The sequence below is a fragment of the Pantherophis guttatus genome, chromosome 14 (assembly GCF_059756535.1).
Source record: "Pantherophis guttatus breed Tessera chromosome 14, ASM5975653v1, whole genome shotgun sequence".
NCBI lineage: Eukaryota > Metazoa > Chordata > Lepidosauria > Squamata > Colubridae > Pantherophis > Pantherophis guttatus.
This window is the reverse complement of record NC_142076.1, coordinates 10,191,740-10,211,530: the sequence shown is the minus strand read 5'-3', so window position 1 is coordinate 10,211,530 and position 19,791 is coordinate 10,191,740. Positions and strand designations below refer to the sequence as shown.

The following is a 19,791-nucleotide window of genomic DNA, read 5'->3' as shown; positions in this document are numbered from 1 at the left end:
AACTGCTGCTGCACTGCTACCTTTCTACTGGAGTCTTGCAAGAAGAAAGGCAGCGCTTCGACAATTCCAACCAGCTTTCTACGGATCAAACCAACGCAAACTAGAGAAAAGCAGCGTGCGCCCCCCCCCCCTCCGCCGCCTCGGGTTCTGCGATGGTATGATCCACCCTGTTCTATAACCTCCCTACGTCACGTTTCCAGAGCGGAGGGGGAAGAGGAGGAGAAGGAGGAGGAGGAAGGTAGAGCGGCCGGGAAATGACTGCCTCCGGCTTCTTTAACCCCGAAAGGCCTGACGGGTAATCCAAGATGGCGGGCTAGCCTTTGGCCCGAGTTGGGCCGGCCGGGAAAGAGAGTGGCTGCCGCCCGCAGAGAAGCGGCCCGGCGGCTTCGGGCCTGCTCGGTGCGGAAGACCAGTGGAGGCCGTCGCGTGAGGTGAGGAGGAGAGAAGGTCTCCTCGAGGGAAGCGTGGCTGGGACTGAGTTGCGGAGGTTGCTGCCTAGAAAGCCGGAGCTGGAAGTACTCTCTCCCTCCCAACCCCTCCGTCCCGCCCTCGGAAACCCCGTCGAGGTCTTATTTGCTAGACCGCCCGGCACGTGCCTTTGTATTGAAAAAGAACACTCGCGCATGCGCATAAGCGTGGAGTCATAGCACCCAGCCTTAAAATTTATTTACAATTTATCTAAAATTAAAATATATTTATTTTCGTTTTGGACGGATTTTCACGTCAAAATCGCCCCTATTTCCTCCCTTGCCTTTTTAGCCAGCAGCAATCTTGGGAGGTTATTATTTTCTTTCTTAGGCAGGCACACGAGTTTGTAAGATAAAACACACACATTTGCACACGTGCATTTTAACCAGTTTATTGTTTTTATTTAATTTTTTAATTTTATTTTCCTTTTAATTTAGGCAGACAAACGAGTTTTGCATGTCGTTCTCTCTCATCAGCCCAGCCTACCTCACAGGAAGGTTGTGGGGAAAATAGGAAAAGGGAGGAGGATTAGGTTGGCATGTATATATTAATAAAGTGAAAAAGGTGGGATGAAAATCTAATGAATAAATTTATAAAATACTAGATGGGGAAGATCATTGGTATCCCAAATGTTTGGTATCCTTCATTGCAAAAAGCAAAAACAAAAAACAAAAACCCCAAAAAACCCAACCCATCTAAAATAATTTATATATATGATTCAGTTCAGGTAGGTGGTAATCCCAGCAACCAGTAACTATTTTCCGCCCTTAATTCTTGCTTTTATACACTTTTTTTAAAAAGACAACCAGTGGTTTGAGGGATTTCCCCCCCCTCCCCAATTCCTTTGCATTGCATAGATTTCTTGGAAATAGTTGAGTGGCATACAGGTGATCCTTGACTTAAAACCATTTGTTTAATGCCCATTTGAAGTTGCAACAGCACTGAAAAAAGTAACTCCTGATCGGTTTTCACTCTTAAGACCGTTGACCATTGCAGCATCCTCCTGGTCATCACGTGTTCAAAATTCAAATACTTGGCAACTGGCATGTACTTATGACGGTTGCATTGTCCTAGGGTCATGTGATCACCATTAGGGATCACCCTCCCAGCCGGCTTCCAACAAGTATAGTCAATGACGGAAGCCAGATTTGCTTAAGGACCACATGATTCTCTTAACAACTCCAGTGATTCGCTTAACAACTGGCAAAAAAGGTCGTAAAATTGGGCAAAACTCACTTAAAACAACTACCTTGCTTAGCAACGAAAATGTGGGGCTCAATTGTGGTCGTGTATTGAGGACTACCTGTACGAAGTGTTGAGTTGCAGTTTGCCGCAGATTGCTTTTAATATTGCGATGTTGCTTCATGTTTCAGCTGTTCCTGATTTTGGACAAACCTTTGGATTTGTAGGGCGCCATGGAGAAAATGGCCAGGGTGACTACCGCTCTTGGGGGCAACACAATCACGGGACGGACCATGTGCTGCCACCTGGATGCCCCTTCTAATGCCATCAGCGTGTGCCGGGACGCTGCTCAGGTGGTAGTGGCCGGGCGCAACATTTTCAAGATCTACTCCATCGAAGAGGACCAGTTTGTGGAAAAACTCAACTTGCGCGTCGGCCGCAAACCGTCTCTGAACTTCAGCTGTGCCGATGTGGTGTGGCACCAGATGGATGAGAATTTGCTGGCCACGGCAGCCACGAATGGGGTGGTGGTGACATGGAACCTTGGGAAACCCTCCCGGAACAAACAGGACCAGCTTTTCATGGAGCACAAGCGGACCGTGAACAAGGTGTGCTTTCATCCTACTGAAGTCTATATGCTCCTTAGTGGGTCTCAGGATGGCTACATGAAGTGCTTCGACCTACGGAAAAAGGATTCGGTCAGTACTTTCTCAGGTAAGGATCCATGTTTGGGAATTGCCCACTTCCTCAGGAATAGAATAGGATGGGGTGGACAGAAATAGAGCAGGGTGGTGGCCTAGAGATGGACCTCTCGCCTTGCAATCAGGAGGCCGTGAGTTTGATCTTTGGCAGCAGCAGATGTTTATCTCTCTGGGTGCAATGAGTAATTGTCTGCTGTGAACCCGACATAGGCATCAGGAAGGGCATCCGGCCAGTAAACGCTTGAGCTCTGATCAGTCGCACCGACTCCACCCCGATGCAAGGTATTACAGGGTCTTTAAAAGAAGGAAAAAAAACTGAAAAGGACAGAAATGCTTTAAAACGCTCTTGAAAGCAAAATCGTAGACGTTCAGGTGGTATAAACACTGCAAAGTCTTCATTTGAATATTCAAGGGGTTGTCACAGAGAAGAGGGGATCAGCTTATTCTCCAAATAGAGGGCAGGTAAAGAAGTAATGGGTAGAAGCTTGTTAAAGAGAGATCCAACCTAGAAGTAAGGAGAAATTTTCTGAGAGAACAATTGATCAATGGAAAGGCTTACCTCCAGATGTTATGGGTGTTCCATTACTATAAGTTTTCAAAAAATAGACTGGACCACCATTTGACTGGTATGGTATACTATAAGGCATGGGTGTCATGTTACCATCATTTGATGTTTCACAACGTATTTTCCCTTCATGGAGCAGGGGTGGGCGGGGCCTGGGTGTGACACATCTGGCCCACGGGTCACCAGGTTGACTCCCCTGGTATAAGGTCTCCTACCTTGAGCAGAGGGTTGGACTAGAAGACCTCTGAGGTCTCTTCTAGCCCTATGATTCTGTGTTCTACGCGTTCTTCTGATGTTTTTATAGCAGATGTAAATGAAACGTACATTAAACTTTCTCTAAGGTTAGAATAGAATAGAATAGAATAGAATAGAATAGAATAGAATAGAATAGAATAGAATAGAATAGAATAGAATAGAATAGAATAGAATAGAATAGAATAGAATAGAATAGAATTCTTTATTAGCCAAGTGTGATTGGACACACAAGGAATTTGTCTTGGTGCATACGCTCTCGGTGTACATAAAAGAAAAGATACATTTATCAAGAATCATAAGGTACAACCCTTAATGATAGTCATACGGAACAAATAAGCAATCAGAAACAATATCAATATAAATCGAAAGGATACAAGCAATAATGTTACAGTCATGCAGTTATAAGTGGGAGGAGATGGGTGATAGGAACGATGACAAGATTAATAGTAATGCAGCCTTAGTGAATAGTTTTGACAGTGTTGAGGGAATTATTTGCTTAGCAGAGTGATGGCGTTCGGGGAAAAACTGTCCTTATGTCTAGTTGTTCTGGTGTGCGGTGCTCTATAGCGTCGTTTTGAGGGTAGGAGTTGAAACAGTTTATGTCCAGGGTGCGAAGGGTCTGTAGATATTTTCACAGTCCTCTTTTTGACTCCTGCAGTATTCACGTCCTCAATGGAAGGCAGGTTGGTAGCCATTGTTTTTTCTGCAGTTTTAATTATCCTCTGAAGTCTGTGTCTGTCTTGTTGGGTTGCAGAACCAAATTAGACAGTTATAGAGGTGCAGATGACAGACTCAATAATTCCTCTGTAGAATGTTAAGTCATAACATTCATTTTTTAAATAGTTTATCAGTATTACTGATTATCAAATCCATATATCATAATTTCACCATTTTCTAGCCCTTTTGGACATGAGAGAATCTGACCTTGTCATGAGGAGGCTTCACTTCCCATAATCCCCAGCGCCCAGACTGGCTAGGAGTCTATAAGGCGTTGGAGTCTTAACATATTTGGAGCAGCACCAGATTGGGGGGGACAGAACCTGTTTTCAGAGGGGAAACATCACCTGGATGGTTTACCAGGTAGAACAGGGCCCTCCAAACTTGGCAACTTGAAGACTTGGCATGGCTGGCTAGGGAATTCTGGGAGTTGACATCCACAAATCTTAAAAGTTGCCAAGTTTGGAGAACCCTGAGGTAGACGATCAACCCGATGTGATTTCTGCCTCCTTCAGGTCAGTCGGAAAGCGTGCGCGACGTCCAGTTTAGTATCCGCGACTACTTCACTTTTGCTGCCACCTTTGAAAACGGCAACGTTCAACTGTGGGATATTCGCCGGCCCGACCGCTACGAGAGGATGTTCACAGCCCACAACGGACCTGTGTTCTGTTGTGATTGGCATCCAGAGGACAGGTACGAACACGTGTGTATGCGGATATCTTTTCTGTCTCGGATGCTTTTTCTGTGCCTGCCTTGTTTTCTAGCACCTTCTGACAGAGCCATCTTGGATTCTACTTTCAGAAGCTTGTTCGGTTCCCCTCCACCTCGTGCAACTTCTCTGCAAAGCATTTTGTTTGGAAAGTCAGGTTGCCCTTCGTATTTTAAGCATCGTTTTGCACTTTCTGACAGTTTGCAGGTCGTCCTCGACTTACAACCTTTATTGGGATTGGAATTTCCGCCGCAGGTTGTTTCTGGTTGGCCTAGATTTCACAATTTTTAGGCTGGCTGTTAAGTAGATCGACATGTTTGTTAAGTAAATCGCACAGATATTAAGCAAATCCTGTTTTGGGATTGCATTTTGGGTGTTCAGCAACCAGCTGACCCTTACAACCATTTGCAGCGTCCTGTGGTCACATAATCACAGTTTGCAATGTTTTTTGCTATGTTTCCAGAGTTTACTTCTGATTTCCAGCAAAAAAAACAAACAAAACCCACTCAATGACCAAAATTGATTACCATAATAAACCCTGTAAAAAAAGGAGAAAAAAAAATGGGTCTGCTCACATGATGCTTTGATTTATGACCATAGTGACTTATGACCGTAATTCCAGGATCAATGATGGTCATAAATCAAGGACTAAATTACAGATAGTCTTTGACGTATGACCACAATTGAGCCCAACATATATGTTGTGAAGTGAGAATTGGTTAAGTGACTCTTGCCCCATTTTATGACCTTTCTTGCCAGAGTTGTTAAGTGAATAAATTAGTAACCTGGTTGTGAAGTGAATCTGGCTTCCCTATTGGCTTGTCAGAAGGTTGCAAAAGGGGAGCCCGTGACCCTGGGACGCTGCAATGGTCATAAGTATGAACCAGTTGCCAAGCATCTGAAATTTGATCACATAATCATGGAGTTGTCACTGTGAAAAATGTTCATAACTCACTTTTTTGAACAGTCTGTAAGGTCCTGCCTCTCCAGTCCTCTCAAAAAAGCAGTACTCTTGAAACAAAAGCCATTTCAAAAGGAAACTTTTATATGGGAAGATTGTGATAGCAAGAGAAACTAGGCAGGAATTAACATATTTTTCAGAGTATAAGACGCACCGGAGTATAAGACGCACCTTAGTTTTTGGGGAGGAAAATACGAAAAAAGCTGATTGGCAGGTAGATCCGCCTCCCAGAATGCCCCCAATCAGCTGTTCCCAGAGGTGGATTTCAGCAACAGATTCCTTGGTTGTGAGCTTTGGGCCTTGCTTTTTTTTCTGCGTCTGAAACTTCTGAAACTCTGTTTCAGAAAAAAAAAAAAAATCTGCCTCTGAAAGCCTCCGAAACAGAGCTTCAGAAAAAAAGGCTTTTTTTCTGAAGCTCTGCTTGGAGGCTTTTTTTCTGAAGCGTCTTTCAGAGGCTTTTATTCTGAAGGACTATCTGTACTCTGTTCAATCTCCTTTCTTTGGTATTGGTATATAGATTAACCAATAGATTGGTTATTGTGTCATTTTCCAGATTTGTTAGCGTAGTGTGGTTAGAACCTTTACTGATTCTTCTTTTGTTGCTTGCCATATTATTTTAGATAAAAGCCTTTCAGAGGCTTTTTTTCTGAAGCTTCGTTTCTGAGGCTTTTTTTCTGAAGCTTCGTTTCTGAGGCTTTTTTCAGCCTCTGAAACCTCCGTTTGAGAAGCTGGACGGAGCTACCTTTGGAATATAAGACACACCCAGATTTTCACCCTCTTTTTTGGGGGGGAAAGGTGCATCTTATACTCCAAAAAATACGGTACGTTTTCCCGCTCAAAACAGTAAATTAAACCAGTGCAGACAGAACCCCTCCCAAAGTCCAACACATTGTCAAGCCAATCCCGAAGTGTAAAGATATTATGAGAAACTCAGACTGAAGAGGTGATAAACTTCTTCGGAGACGAGATAGGGCAGCTGTCTTGAGGCACATTCCTTTCCTCCTCCCAAGGCCCCGAAAGTTACAGCAAAGCAAAGCAGGAAATAGAAACAGAAACTCCATACAGAGATCTCCCCCCCTCAAGTCTCCCCCCCCCCGCCACGAGAATGACAGCGTCCCTATTTAAACCTATGGGACCTGACACAGTCACTCATTGTTGTAAGTCTACCTGCATAGCACTGCTACTTCTCCAGTCCTATTGCACCAACTTAAGAGATTGTGGCGGACTTGTTTTATCAGCCTCCTAAATTCTTTGCGTTTCCTTTTCGTTTAAGAGGCTGGCTGGCCACAGGCGGCCGAGATAAGATGGTGAAAGTCTGGGACATGAGCACCAACAGGGCCAAAGAGATCTACTGCGTGCAAACGATAGCCTCCGTAGCCCGGGTCAAGTGGAGGCCCGAATGCAAGCACCACATCGCCACCTGCTCGATGATGGTGGACCACAACATCTACGTCTGGGACATCCGGCGCCCCTTCATCCCCTCCGCCATGTTCGAGGAGCACAAAGACGTCACCACTGGCATCGTCTGGCGTCACCTACACGACCCTTACTTCCTCCTCTCGGGATCCAAGGACAGCACCCTTTACCAGCACATCTTCAAGGACGCCAGCCAGCCTATCGAACGGGCTAACCCGGAAGGTCTCTGCTACAGCCTCTTCGGAGACCTGGCTTTCGCGGCCAAAGAGAGCCTCATTTCCTCCGACTCGAACCGGAAGCCCTACCTCGGCGACCGCCGCCATCCCATCTTCTTCAAGCGGAAGCTGGACCCCGCCGAGCAGTTCGAGTTCATCTCCTCCTCCAGCGCCCTCAGCGTCTTTGAGGCCGACACAGGGTGCGACGCCAGCAGCATGGATTGGTTTGTGCGAACGGCCAAGCAGTACCTGCTGACGGGGCGACCGCTGGCCGAGCTGTGTGACCACAACGCCAAAGTAGCCAAAGAGCTTAAGCGCAACCAGGTAAAATAATAGAATAGAATAGAATAGAATAGAATAGAATAGAATAGAATAGAATAGAATAGAATAGAATAGAATAGAATAGAATAGAATAGAATAGAATAATAGAATAACAGAGTTGGAAGGGACCTTGGAGGTCTTCTAGTCCAACCCCCTGCCCAGGCAGGAAACTCTACACCACTTCTGACAAATAGTTATCCAACATCATCTTAAAAACTTCCCAGTGTTGGAGCATTCACAACTTCTGGAGACAAATTGTTCCACTGGTTAATTGTTTCTAACTGTCAGGAAATTTCTCCTTAGTTCTAGGTTGCTTCTCTCCTTGATGAGTTTCCACCCGTTGCTTCTTGTCCTGCCCTCAGGTGCTTTGGAGAATAGCTTGACTCCCTCTTCTTTGTGGCAGCCTCTGAGATATTGGAAGACTGCTATCATGTCTCCCCTAGTCCTTCTTCTCATCAAACTAGACATACCCAGTTCCTGCAACCGTTCTTCATATGTTTTAGCCTCCAGTCCCCTAACAATCTTGGTTACTCTTCTCTGCACTCTTTCTAGAGTCTCAGCATCAAAAGTTGCATCTCTTCATATAACAGATTAAAAGAGTGGGAAGGGACCTTGTAGGTCATCTAGTCCCTCCCCCCCCACAAGCAGGAGACCCTACATCCATGATGGTGAACCTATGGCACGCGTGCCCAAAGTGGCACACGGAGCCATGTCACCTGGCACGCGCGTCGTCATCCATTCCTCTTCTGGATTTCTGGCACGCAAGCGCATGCAACAATTATTATTATTATTATTATTATTATTATTATTATTATTATTATTATTATTATTATTATTTATTGAATTTGTATACTGCCCTACTCCCGAAGGACTCAGGGTGGTGAACAGCCAAATAAAATACATATAATACAAATGTTAGAAAACCATTAAAATACAATTAAATAATTGGCCCGGAAAACGAAATTTAAAACACCCCAAATTCATAAGACAAATTTAAAATTTAAAAATTTAAAAAAATTTAAAAAACAGTTTAAAAGAGAGGTTAGGCCAGGCCGGCCTGCTGGAAAAGAAATGTTTTGATGGCATGGCGGAAAGCGTGCAGGTCCGGGATCGTCGGTATCTCTGGGGGGGAGCTCGTTCCAGATGGCGGGTGCCCCCACAGAGAAGGCTCTCTCCCTGGGGGCCGCCAGTCGACACTGTTTGGCCGACGGCACCCTGAGGAGCCCCTCTCTATGGGAGCATACTGGTCGGTGAGAGGCTACTAGTGGCAGAAGGCAATCTCGTAGACACCCCGGTCCTAAGCATGGAGCGCTCTAAAGGTGGTAACCAAAACCTTGAAGCGCACCCGGAAGACCACCGGGAGCCAGTGCAGCTCGCGCAGGAGGGGGGTCACATGGGAGCGCCCCGTCGCTCCAATAACCACCTGCGCTGCTGCATTCTGGACCAACTGGAGCCTCGGGGTGCTCCTCAAGGGGAGCCCCATGTAGAGAGCATTCAATCAGCCGGCCTTTGTGCATGCAGCAGTGCTAGAAACCGGAAGAGTTGTTCTTCCATTTTCCAGCGGAAACATGCTCGCCAGCCATCTGATCAGTGCACACGCATGCACGGCTGTAACCAGAAGACTTGCTGGCCGGCACGCATGTGTGCGCCGGAAACTGGAAGTACCTTATTCGCGTGCGGGATGCCCCCTGGGCAGCTCCTCTTCCTGGTTGTGGCCCTGCCCGTGCACGAAGTGCTCCAAAAAGGTTTGTTATCACTGCCCTACGCCATTTCTGACAAATGGCAGTCCAATCTCTTCTTGAAATTGCACTTCAGGACTTCATCCTTTAGGGCGGTGTTTTCCGACCTTGGTACAGACTTCAACGGATAGTTAGGATTGCAAGAAAGAACTAATCGCAGCCAGCCTTCCACTGAGGATATACTGCACATACCAGAAAGAGGGCTGATAAAACTATCTACAGGCCCCTCACATCCTGGACATCAACTGTTCCAACTCCTCCCCTCCGGGCATCTATAGGGCATTGCATGCCAAAACAACTAGAGACAAAATAGTTTTTCCCCTGTGCCACCGCTCTGCTGAATACCTAATTCCCACAGCACTTTCTCAGGCCTAAAGATATTTTCCCATGTCGTAGGGCTGTATTGCTGTTATCCTGCTCATCTTTTCTCACCTTCTCATCTTTCCTGCTGTCTTCTCCTTATTGGTATTTTAGGATTTATCACTTCTTGTTTGTATCTTATCCTTAATGACTGTAACTCTGCTTTATGATCTATGACCTATCACTTTGTTATTTTGTGTGTGTGTATGTACACTGAGAGCTTCTGCACCGGAGACAAATTCCTTGTGTGTCCAATCACAGTTGGCCAATAAATTATTCCATTCCCATTCCCATTCCTTTCCCATATTCTCTTCTCTTCTCTTCTCTTCTCTTCTCTTCTCTTCTCTTCTCTTCTCTTCTCTTCTCTTCTCTTCTATTCTATTCTATTCTATTCTATTCTATTCTATTCTATTCTATTTTTTTTTTTAATTTGGTTTATATGCCGCCCTTCTCTAGAGACTCAGAGCGGCTTACAATGCGTTAAGCAATAGCCTTCATACTTTTGTATGTTTATACAAAGTCAGTTTATTGCCCCCACAAACTGGGTCCTCATTTTACCTACCTTTGAAAGGATGGAAGGCTGAGTCAACCTTGAGCCTGGTGAGATTCGAACTTACAGTAATTGCAGACAGCTGGTGTTAATCACAATGCTTTTAGTCTGCTGAGCCACCAGGCCCTATTCTATTCAATTCTACTCTACTCTACTCTACTCTACTGTACTCTACTCTACTCTCTTTTCTATTCTATTCTCTATTCTATTCTCTACTGTAGTCTACTCTATTCATTTCTATTCTATTCCATTCCACTATTTCTATTTCTATTTCTAATTCATATTGTATTGTATTCCATCCCATCCCATTCCCATTCCCTTTCTCTTTCCATATTCTACCCTACTCTACTCTACTCTACTCTATTCATTTCTATTCAATTCCACTACTTCTATTTCTATTTCTAATTCGTATGGTATGTTATGGTATGGTATGGTATGGTATTCCATTCCCATTCCCATTCCCATTCCATAGTCTACTCTACTCTACTCTACTCTACTCTACTCTACTCTACTCTACTCTACTCTACTCTACTCTACTCTACTCTACTCTGTATTCTATTCCATTCCACTCCACTCCACTCCACTCCACATAGATGCACTTCAACTCCCAGAATTCCCTAGCCAGCACGGGAATTAAAATCCACACATCTTAAAAGCGGCCTCTACTACAGGGTTGATTTACAGTCCTTCATTTGACAGACCTGGCCTGTGGGTTTCTTAGTTTTTCCTGTTCTTTTCCTCCAGGTTGCACAGACGTGGACAATGCTCCGGATTATTTATTCAAGCCCCAACACTGTCCCTGCCACGAACCTCAACCACAGCCTGGGAAAAAGTAGCTCTAGCCTTCCGCTCATGAATAGGTAAAGAGAAGGGGAGGGGCCTGCATTGTGGGGACATGTGCAGTCAAGGGTGACTTGGGGCAAATCCAGGTGAGACACTGGAGCTTTGTAGCCAGGGGTGCCGGGGTTCGGTGAACCCCCAAATGCTACCCCTGGCTGGCTTTCCACTCTTGAAACGATCGAACGATCAAATTGTTTCCTGCAAAAGCCCCCTCCTCATTCGCTCCTCTCTTGTTTCCTATGGGAGGAGCCAATCACCTCCAAGGTGTGGCTTTACTCCCAAGTCAACTCTGCTTTCTGAGTTGTTCTTGTCTTCTGGCAGCTCTGGGAACAGGCTCCAGTTGTTCCTCTGCCTCGCTGCTGTCTAGCTCCCTCTCTGCCTCTGATGCAGAGCCCTCGTCCGAGCTTTCCCCAGCCCCCAGGCCTGGCTCATATTCCTCCTCACTGGCCGCCAGCGGGCCACAACAGACATAAAGAAGAAGGGGAATAGAGGAAAGAAAACATTACTGTGGACTATTCAGCATTTTCTGCTTCTCTCCCAGCTTTAACTTGAAAGATATTCCCTCTGGAATAGGCACCGAGTCACGGCTGGAGAGAACCAAGGGGGAAAACCGTCCTGAAGCCATTCTCATGGATTCCTCCTCAACTCTGATCAATAACGACGGTGAGCAGACCTGGAAGGGGATGGACAGCTGTACAAGGGAAGTGGGTAAATCAAAGCCCCCAAATCCATCCCTTGCACCCATGGCCCAATCACCATCCGTCCCATCTCGAGACATCACTCCAACCACTCCTCCTCCAGATGCAGAATTGTCATGACCTTGACTGAAATGAAGAATGCTTACCATATTTTTCGGAGTATAAGACGCACTGGAGTATAAGATGCACCTTAGTTTTTGGGGAGGAAAATAAGAAAAAAAGCTGATTGGCGGGTGCATCCTCCCAGAATACCCCCAATCAGCTGTTCCCAGAGGTGAATTTTAGCAACAGGTTCGTTGGTTGTGAGCTCTGTGCCTTGCTTTTTTTTCCTGCCTCTGAAACTTCTGAAACACTGTTTCAGAAAAAACTTCTGCCTCTGAAAGCCTCCGAAACAGAGCTTCAGAAAAAAAAGCCTTTTTTTCTGAAGCTGTTTCGGAGGCTTTCTTTCTGAAACTGTGTTTCAGAGGCTTTTTTTTCTGAAGCTCTGTTTGTTTTGTTTGTTTTATTGTTTTGTTTTATTAAATTTATATACCGCCCTACTCCCGAAGGACTCAGGGCGGTGAACAGGCACAAAATAAAATACATAAATACAAAAGTTAGAAACATAATTAAAACCAAATTAAATAATTTAGGCCAAGACAATTAAAAATCCCAATAATTTAAAACAAATTAAAATTCCAATTTAAAAATTTAAAAGAAAGGGGAGAAAATTAGGCCAGGCCGGCTTGCTGAAATAAGAGGATCTTATTGGAGGCTTTTTTTCTGAAGCTTCCTTCCTGTTGCTTTTTTCAGCCTCTGAAACCTCCGTTTGAGAAGCTGGGCGGGGCAACATTTGGAGTATAAGACGCACCCAGATTTTCACCGTCTTTTGGGGGGGGGAGGTGCATCTTATACTCTGAAAAGCACAGTATTTTGTCTAACTACATTCCCTCTACTAAATCCCCCCTCCTACTTTCCCACACCCAAGAAGGTGGCAGCGTGGAAGCTTCCGGTGCTAATATGGCTTCCAAAGCTGACACGTTAAGTGAATCCAGCTTTCTCCATTGACTTTGCATGTTGGAAGCTCTCTGGGAAGGTCGCCAGTGGCAGTCAAACGGCCCCCAGGATGCTGCAACCATTGTAAATACATTTATTTATTTATTTATTTATTTTTAAATTTATATACCGCCCTTCTCCCTGAGGACTCAGGGTGGTGTACAGCCAGAATTAAAAAACATGAAATACAAATATTAAAAACAATTAAAATATATATAAATTTGGCCCAAAATTAAAAATACAAACCAATTAAAACATTTAAAATTTCTTCTTAAACCAGCCCGGCTTGCTGGAAAAAGTGGGTTTTAAGGGCATGGCGGAAGGCGCTAAGGTCTTGGATCCTCCTTATCTCCAGGGGCAGCTGATTCCAGAGGGTAGGTGCCCCCACAGAGAAGGCCCTCCCCCTGGGAGTCACCAGCCTACATTGATTGGCTGATGGCACCCTGAGGAGGCCCTCTCTGTGGGAGCGCACGGGACGATGGGAGGTCGTCGGTAGCAGCAAGCGGTCTCGAAGATAGCTAGGCCCGATGCCATGGAGCGCTTTAAAGGTGATAACCAACACATGCTGGTGGCCAAGCACCTGAATTCTGATCATATGACATGGGGATGCTGAGATGGTTGCATGTGCAAGAACCCGGGTGTAAGTCACTTTTTCAGGGCCACTGTAACGTCAAACAGTCACTAAACAAACGCCCAACTATCTGTATGATAATTCCTTCAATACCCGAAGATAAATTTCCTAAAAGAAGGTACAATCTCCTTTTCGTGTTTAGGGCATGGAACAATAAATAGATCCATGTTAGATAAAGGCAGATTCTGATTGAATCTCTTAAGTAGCCAATCGGATCAACAGCAAACCTTGGAGAAAGGAGTAAACTTCTCTCTTTTTTTTTTTTTAATTTGATTTATATGCCGCCCTTCTCCGGAGACTCAGGGCAGCTTACAATGCGTTAAGCAATACCCTTCATACTTTTGTATATTTATACAAAGTCAGCTTATTGCCCCCACAAACTGGGTCCTCAATTTACCTACCTTAGAAAGGATGGAAGGCTGAATCAACCTTGAGCCTGGGAAGATTCGAACTTGCAGTAATTGCAGGCAGCTGAATGTTAAGTTCGTTGCTTTTGTTCAAGTGGCGCCTAGACTGACCCTAGACTGCCATTGATCAGAGGTGCTTTAATCTGAACTCCTTCACTGAGCAGGAAGCTGAACTCCGTGGCCAAAACAGCCCCGTCCAACTCTATGACTCTACCTGTAAGCATTTTTTCCCCCCTGGATGTCTAGAGAACGAGGAGACAGAAGGAAGTGACGTTCCTGCCGATTATCTCCTGGGCGATGTGGAAGCCGATGAAGATGATCTGTACATGATGGACCATGAGAATCCTCACAGTGAGTGCCTGTCCTACTCTTAATGCCTAAATATGGTTTTCTGTTCTTTTTTTCCCTTTGCAGAGCGAAGAGATTGGAGAAGAAGGGATTGCAAGAGAGTAAGGAGGCACACAACGGGGGATACAAGGCAGTATATAGCAATAGCATTGGAACTTAGACTTATATACCGCTTCACAGTGCTTTACAGCCCTCTCTAAGTGGTTTACAAAGTCAGCCTCTTGCCCCCAACAATCTGGGTCCTCATTTTACCCACCTCGAAAGGATGGAAGGCTGAGTCAACCTTGAGCCTGGTGAGATTCGATCTGCCAAACTGCTGGCAGCCGGTGATAAGCAGAAGTAGCCTGCAGTACTGCACTCTAACCCCTGCATCACTGCGGCTCTCATATCAAGCATGCTCATGGCTTCCGGGTGCCAGTGCATTGCTTCCAATGTGTCTCCTCTGTTGTGTGCCTGTTTACTCTCTTCTAATCCCTTTCTCTCCATTGAACGTAAATAAAAACAATTTCTTTCTTTTCCTTTTTTTTCCCATTATCCAGTGCTCGATGAGCACTCCAAAAGACAAGACTGTTTAGGAGGCAAACAAAAGATGACAGTATGAAACCACTTAAGTCTTATAATCTGTATTATATATAACATTATATAAGAGAAGAGAACAGAGTGGTTTGGGTCTGCTTTCTTTCTTTCTTTCTCCTTCATGGTCCCGTGTCTTCCTGCAGCCGAAGAACAAGAGTATATCCTACCCCAGGAAGCCTTTCCTTTACGCCACGAGATCGTGGACAACCCCTCTGCACTGGACCACCTGCAGGATAAAGCCGACTCGCCCCACGTCAGTGGCAACGAGGCGGAGACGGTGTCTCTCACCCCCGTGGAATCGTTCTCCCTCATTTCCATTTCACACTCCCTCTACGAGAATCGCCTGCCGGCCGATTTCTTCAACCCCATTGTCCATGACATGCTGCTCTTCTATGCCGAGCAAGGAGACGTCCAGATGGCCGTGTCGATCCTGATTGTGCTGGGGGATCGCATCAAGAAGGGGATCGATGACCAGACACAGGTACCTATAGCCACAGGTAGCCGTCAAGCACCAGCTGAGTCTCTTGCCCCAGTAGGGGGCGTTAGAGAAAAATCTTGCCCACCGCTGCTGCTTTTCCTGACCATTGCTGCCTCACTCTCCTTCGCGTCTTGATCTTAGTTCTCTGCAAATTGCTTCTGGGCTTTCTGCCAACCCTAGTAAGATTACGATTATTTATCCTTTGGATTCTTGTAGGCTGTTAAGACAGTTCATTAACAGCCTTTGTTTGAAAAAGACTGATTTAATTTAGTAAAGGTTTGTACAGACTTTGTGTGTGCTGCGTTCTTTGGGGGTCCGTAGCTGGGGCAGAACAGAGACGGGGCGACGTCTTCCGGAGTTCGGGATGCCAGGGATACCGTTGTCTTTCGTTTTCCCCCCAGGAACATTGGTACATGTCGTACATTGACCTCCTGCAGCGGTTCCAGCTGTGGAACATCTCCAACGAAGTGATCAAACTGAGCACCTGCAGGGCCGTCCACTGCCTCAACCAGGCTTCTACCACCCTGCACATCAACTGCAGCAACTGCAAGCGGCCAATGAGCAACAAGGGTTGGATCTGTGACCGGTGAGTAGCTCCAGGGTGCTGACGCGCAGCATCTTTCCTGTTGAAAGCAGGAGAGCAAGATGAGTTACTATTAGGCAACCTGTGGTGATCTCACTTCTTTGTGATGTACCAAACGTAGCCCTCCTCATAACCCGGAGGCAACTTTCAGCGAAGGTGTCCGGTGTATAGATTCAGGACCGTCCATTAAGTTGCAGTGCAGAAGATTTATTGCTCTGTATACAAGCATCTGGGACGTGGTGGCTCAGTGACTAAGACACTGAGCTAGTCGATCAAAAGGTCGGCAGTTCAGCGGTTCGAATCCCTAGCACCATGTAACGGGGTGAGCTCCCGTTGCTTGTCTCAGCTTCTGCCAACCTAGCAGTTTGAAAGCACGTAAAAAAATGCAAGTAGAAAAATAGAGACCACCTTTGGTGGGAAGGTAACAGCGTTCCGTGGGCCTTTGGTGTTGAGTCATGCCGGCCACATGACCACGGAGACATCTTCGGACAGCGCTGGCTCTTCGGCTTTGAAACGGAGATGAGCAGTGGCCCCTACAGTTGGGAACAACTAGCACATATGTGCCAGGGGAACCTTTACTTTTACCTATACAAGAATCTAGTCAACTAAAGTTCAGTATTAAATTGGCATTAAATAAGGGTCAGCGGAATTCAAAAGGGGTAGGATTTAGATCAGGGATGTCAAACTTGAGGCCCGCAGGCTGGATTCGGCCCACGGGGTACTTAGATCTGGCCCGCAGGGCCATCCTGGAAACAGCGAAGGACCGGCCTGCAGTGCGTCTATCAGCGAAAATGGAGCTTGGGAGGGCCACGTGCAGCCCTCCCGACCTTGATTTTCGCTGGCAGAGGATTGCTGGAGGCTGTTGGGAGCCTGTTTTCTCTGGCAAAACGCTCAGGCCACCACAGGTGCCCCCATACGAGTGACATCAAGCTGGCCCCAAGATCAAACACAATCCTGCTGCGGCCATCAATGAAATCAAGTTTGACACCCTTGATTTAGATTGTTTGTGGGAATGTAATGTCTCCAGGCTTATGACTCTCTTAACTCCTCCATCTTAACTCCATCTCTATCTGCTCTTCTCCTACAGTAGGGTCTACTGGGAGGGAGACAGAGAGAGAGAGAGAGAGAGAGACAAACAGAGAGAGAGAGAGAAAATTAATTGAATCAGGATTCCACCCACGACAGGGAGGGAGGGAGGGAGGGAGGTGGAGAGAGAGAGAGAGAGAGAAACAGAGAGAGAGAAACAGGGAGAAAGAAACAGAGAGAGAGAGAAACAGAAACAGAGAAAGAGAGAGAAACAAACAGAAAGAGTGAGAGAAAGAGAGAGTAACGGAGAGAAACACAGAGAGAGAGAAACAGAAACAGAAAGAGAGTATGGAGAGAAACACAGAAACAGAGAGAGAGAGAAGCAAAGAGAGAAGCAGAGAGAAACAGAGAGAGAGAGTAACAGGTAGAGAGAGAAAGAAACAGGCAGAGAAACAGAGAAAGAGTAACAGAGAGAGAAACAGAAAAAGAGAGAGAGAGAGAGAGAGAAATGGGGAGAGAGAAACACAGAGAAAGAGAGAGAGAGAAACAGAGAAACACACAGAGAGAGAGTAATGGAGAGAGAGAGAGACAGAGAGGGAGAGAGAGAAAATTAACTGAATCAGGATTCCACCCATGACAGGGAGGGAGGGGGAGAGAGAGACAGAGAGAGAGAGAATAGATCAAATAACAGGCTGAGCTTCGTGGCTGAAGAAAGATTGAACTCTCTCTGTTGCTGGAGACTATGCTCTTCCCCTGCAACCCCACCTGTGTCTTTCAGCTGCTTTTCTCTTTTTTGTGGTCTCTTTCAGGTGCCGGCAGTGTGCCAGCATGTGCGCCGTGTGCCACCACGTGGTCAAGGGCCTCTTTGTGTGGTGCCAGGGCTGCAGCCACGGGGGCCACCTGCAACATATCATGAAATGGCTGGAAACCAGCTCCCATTGTCCTACAGGATGCGGTCACCTTTGTGAATACACTTGAATTTAAGAGAACGTCGAGAATGTCAGCCACAAAATCCTGGGGGGCTGCCTAGAACCGAGAACCTTACTTAGGTGGGGGGGTGGAGGAGAGAAAGGGAGAGATAATCAGCGTGGTTGCTGATCCAGATAGCTGCCGTGAAACCTCACCAGGTTGGAACTTGCAAAATGGGCCGTGGTTTTTCCTGGGGGGAAAAAAAGAACAACAGCACAGCTACATGTTCAGGAGATTCTGCTAGGAAAAAAAAAACACTTAAGCATTTTCTTCTAATGTCCTGCTGTGGAGAAAGTTTGTTCTATACGAAACCTGCTTTATTAGTCAGGATGATTCTATACAAAAATCTGCTTTACTAGCCCCAGGGTGTTTCAGGCAGTTCTTTTTTTATACTGAATTAAACAAGGTGAAATTTACCGTTTTCTCGTTTGCATTTGCAAAACTTTCTGTATAAAGGCTTCTAAATAACTGGCCAGCTACGGAACAGGATTGAGGCTCTTCTCCTCAAAAGAAAAAAAAAAAAAAAGGAGACATCAGAATCTGTATTTTGCTGATTTTGGGCCAAAAGTTAAAATTTCCAGCTCGCAGCTGCAAGAAGGTATGGATTGGGCTGAACGAGAGAAGGTTTTTATATTTTATTGAAATAGCTTCAGGATTTCGTGCAGAGTAACCAAAACGAGAACATTTGATCTGGTGAGATGAACTTTAGAGATCCTCCGTTCTCAGCAAGCTTCTACAGTTTTTAAAGAGGGAAAAAAAATACTGGGTTGCGTACTGTGTTCTTAACCAGTCGTAAAAAAAAAATAAGTCCATCCGATCTAACAGAATTTAATCTTGGGTGCATAGAATTACAGCCTTACTCTTGTTAGACCAGTATTCCACAGCTCCAGCAATTTTAATATACATGGATTGCAACACCCTGAACTCCCCAGCCGGCATCGCTAACTGGGGAATTCTGGGAATAATAGAATAGCAGAGTTGGAAGGGACACTGTAGATCTTCTAGTCCAGGGGTCTGCAACCTTAAAACACTCAAACAGCCATTTGGACCCGTTTCCCACAGAAAAGAAAACACCGGGAGCCACAAAACCCTTCCCGTGCCTGACTATTTCTTGAGAGGCCACAAAACTAGCATACGTAGTTGAATTAAATGTTCTGTTTTCTTCTGAAACTTTTCTTTTCTTGGATTTATCCATAGTTGGCCTACCGGGGGTTGAAAAGCTCAATAAATTGTGTGCCGGCGGGTGTCGCACATTGGTGGTTGTGACGCATATTTTGAATGACAGGGAGCCGCAGCACAGGAGTTAAAGAGCCACACGTGGCTCCAGAGCCTCAGGTTGCTGACCTCTGTTCTAGTCCAACCCACTGTTCAAGCAGGAGACCCTACACCATTTCTGACGAGTGGTTTTCCGATCTCTTCTTAAAAGCCTCCTGTGATGGGGTACCCACAACTTTTGGAGGCAAGTTGTACCACTGGTTAATTGTTCTCACTGTCAGAAAATTTCTCCTGAGTTCTAGGTTGCTTCTCTCCTTGATTAGTTTCCATCCATGGCTTCTTGTCCTGCCTTCAGGTGTTTTGGAAAATAGGTTGACCCCTTCTTCTTTGTGGCAGCCCCTCAAATATTGGAACACTGCTATCCTGTCATCCCTGGTCCTTTTCACTAGACTAGCCATACTTAATTCATTCAGCCATTCGTCATTTGTTTTAGCTTCCAGGCCCCTAATCATCTTTGCAGCTCTTCTCTGCACTCTTTCCAAAGTCTCAAAAAAAAATTTTTTTTTTGTAATGGGGTGCCCAAAACTGGATGCAACATTCCAAATGTGGTCTTATGAAAGCTTTGTAAAGCGGTACTAGTGCTTCATGTAATCTTGATTCTATCCCTCTGTTAATGCAATCTAGGATTGCATTGGCTTTTTTGGCAGCTGCCACACACTGCTGGCTCATATTTAAATGATTGTCCATTAGGACTCCAAAACCCCCTCACAGTTACTGCTATTGAGTCAGGTTTCACCCAATCCCTACCTGTACTTTTGGTTTTTCT

At 45.6% G+C, this 19,791-nt stretch overlaps 1 protein-coding gene and 1 long non-coding RNA gene across 4 annotated transcripts in view; one reads left to right on the top strand and one right to left on the bottom strand.

Moving 5' to 3' along the window:
* Positions 1-244, bottom strand: part of LOC132712219 (uncharacterized) — a 97,240-nt gene extending 96,996 nt beyond the window's left edge. For both annotated transcript variants that reach the window (XR_015729847.1, XR_009622891.2), the window contains exon 1: positions 21-244. This is a non-coding gene — a long non-coding RNA (uncharacterized LOC132712219). The remainder of the gene's footprint in view (positions 1-20) is intronic.
* On the top strand, positions 219-18,166 carry WDR24 (WD repeat domain 24). 2 transcript variants are annotated; one of them, XM_060692960.2, is made up of 10 exons: positions 219-431; positions 1,842-2,364; positions 4,404-4,581; positions 6,832-7,513; positions 10,904-11,019; positions 11,541-11,662; positions 14,017-14,121; positions 14,838-15,175; positions 15,574-15,758; positions 17,591-18,166. In XM_060692960.2, exons 2-10 carry the CDS (start codon positions 1,884-1,886, stop codon positions 17,757-17,759), a joined length of 2,376 nt encoding a protein of 791 aa, XP_060548943.1. In that variant the 5' UTR covers positions 219-431; positions 1,842-1,883; the 3' UTR covers positions 17,760-18,166. The 2 variants fall into 2 exon arrangements, with proteins under 2 accessions (XP_060548943.1, XP_060548942.1); XM_060692959.2 differs by having other exon boundaries at positions 282-431; positions 11,541-11,707.
* The last annotated feature ends 1,625 nt before the right edge of the window (positions 18,167-19,791 follow it).

Excerpts from the sequence above, each read along its gene's own strand:
- WDR24 (XM_060692959.2), top strand. The coding sequence starts at position 1,884 with ATGGAGAAAATGGCCAGGGTGACTACCGCTCTTGGGGGCAACACAATC. Across the intron at positions 11,020-11,540 it reads AGCCTTCCGCTCATGAATAG|CTTTAACTTGAAAGATATTC; the intron begins GTAAAGAGAAGG and ends CTTCTCTCCCAG. Across the intron at positions 11,708-14,016 it reads CAGCTGTACAAGGGAAGTGG|AGAACGAGGAGACAGAAGGA; the intron begins GTAAATCAAAGC and ends CTGGATGTCTAG.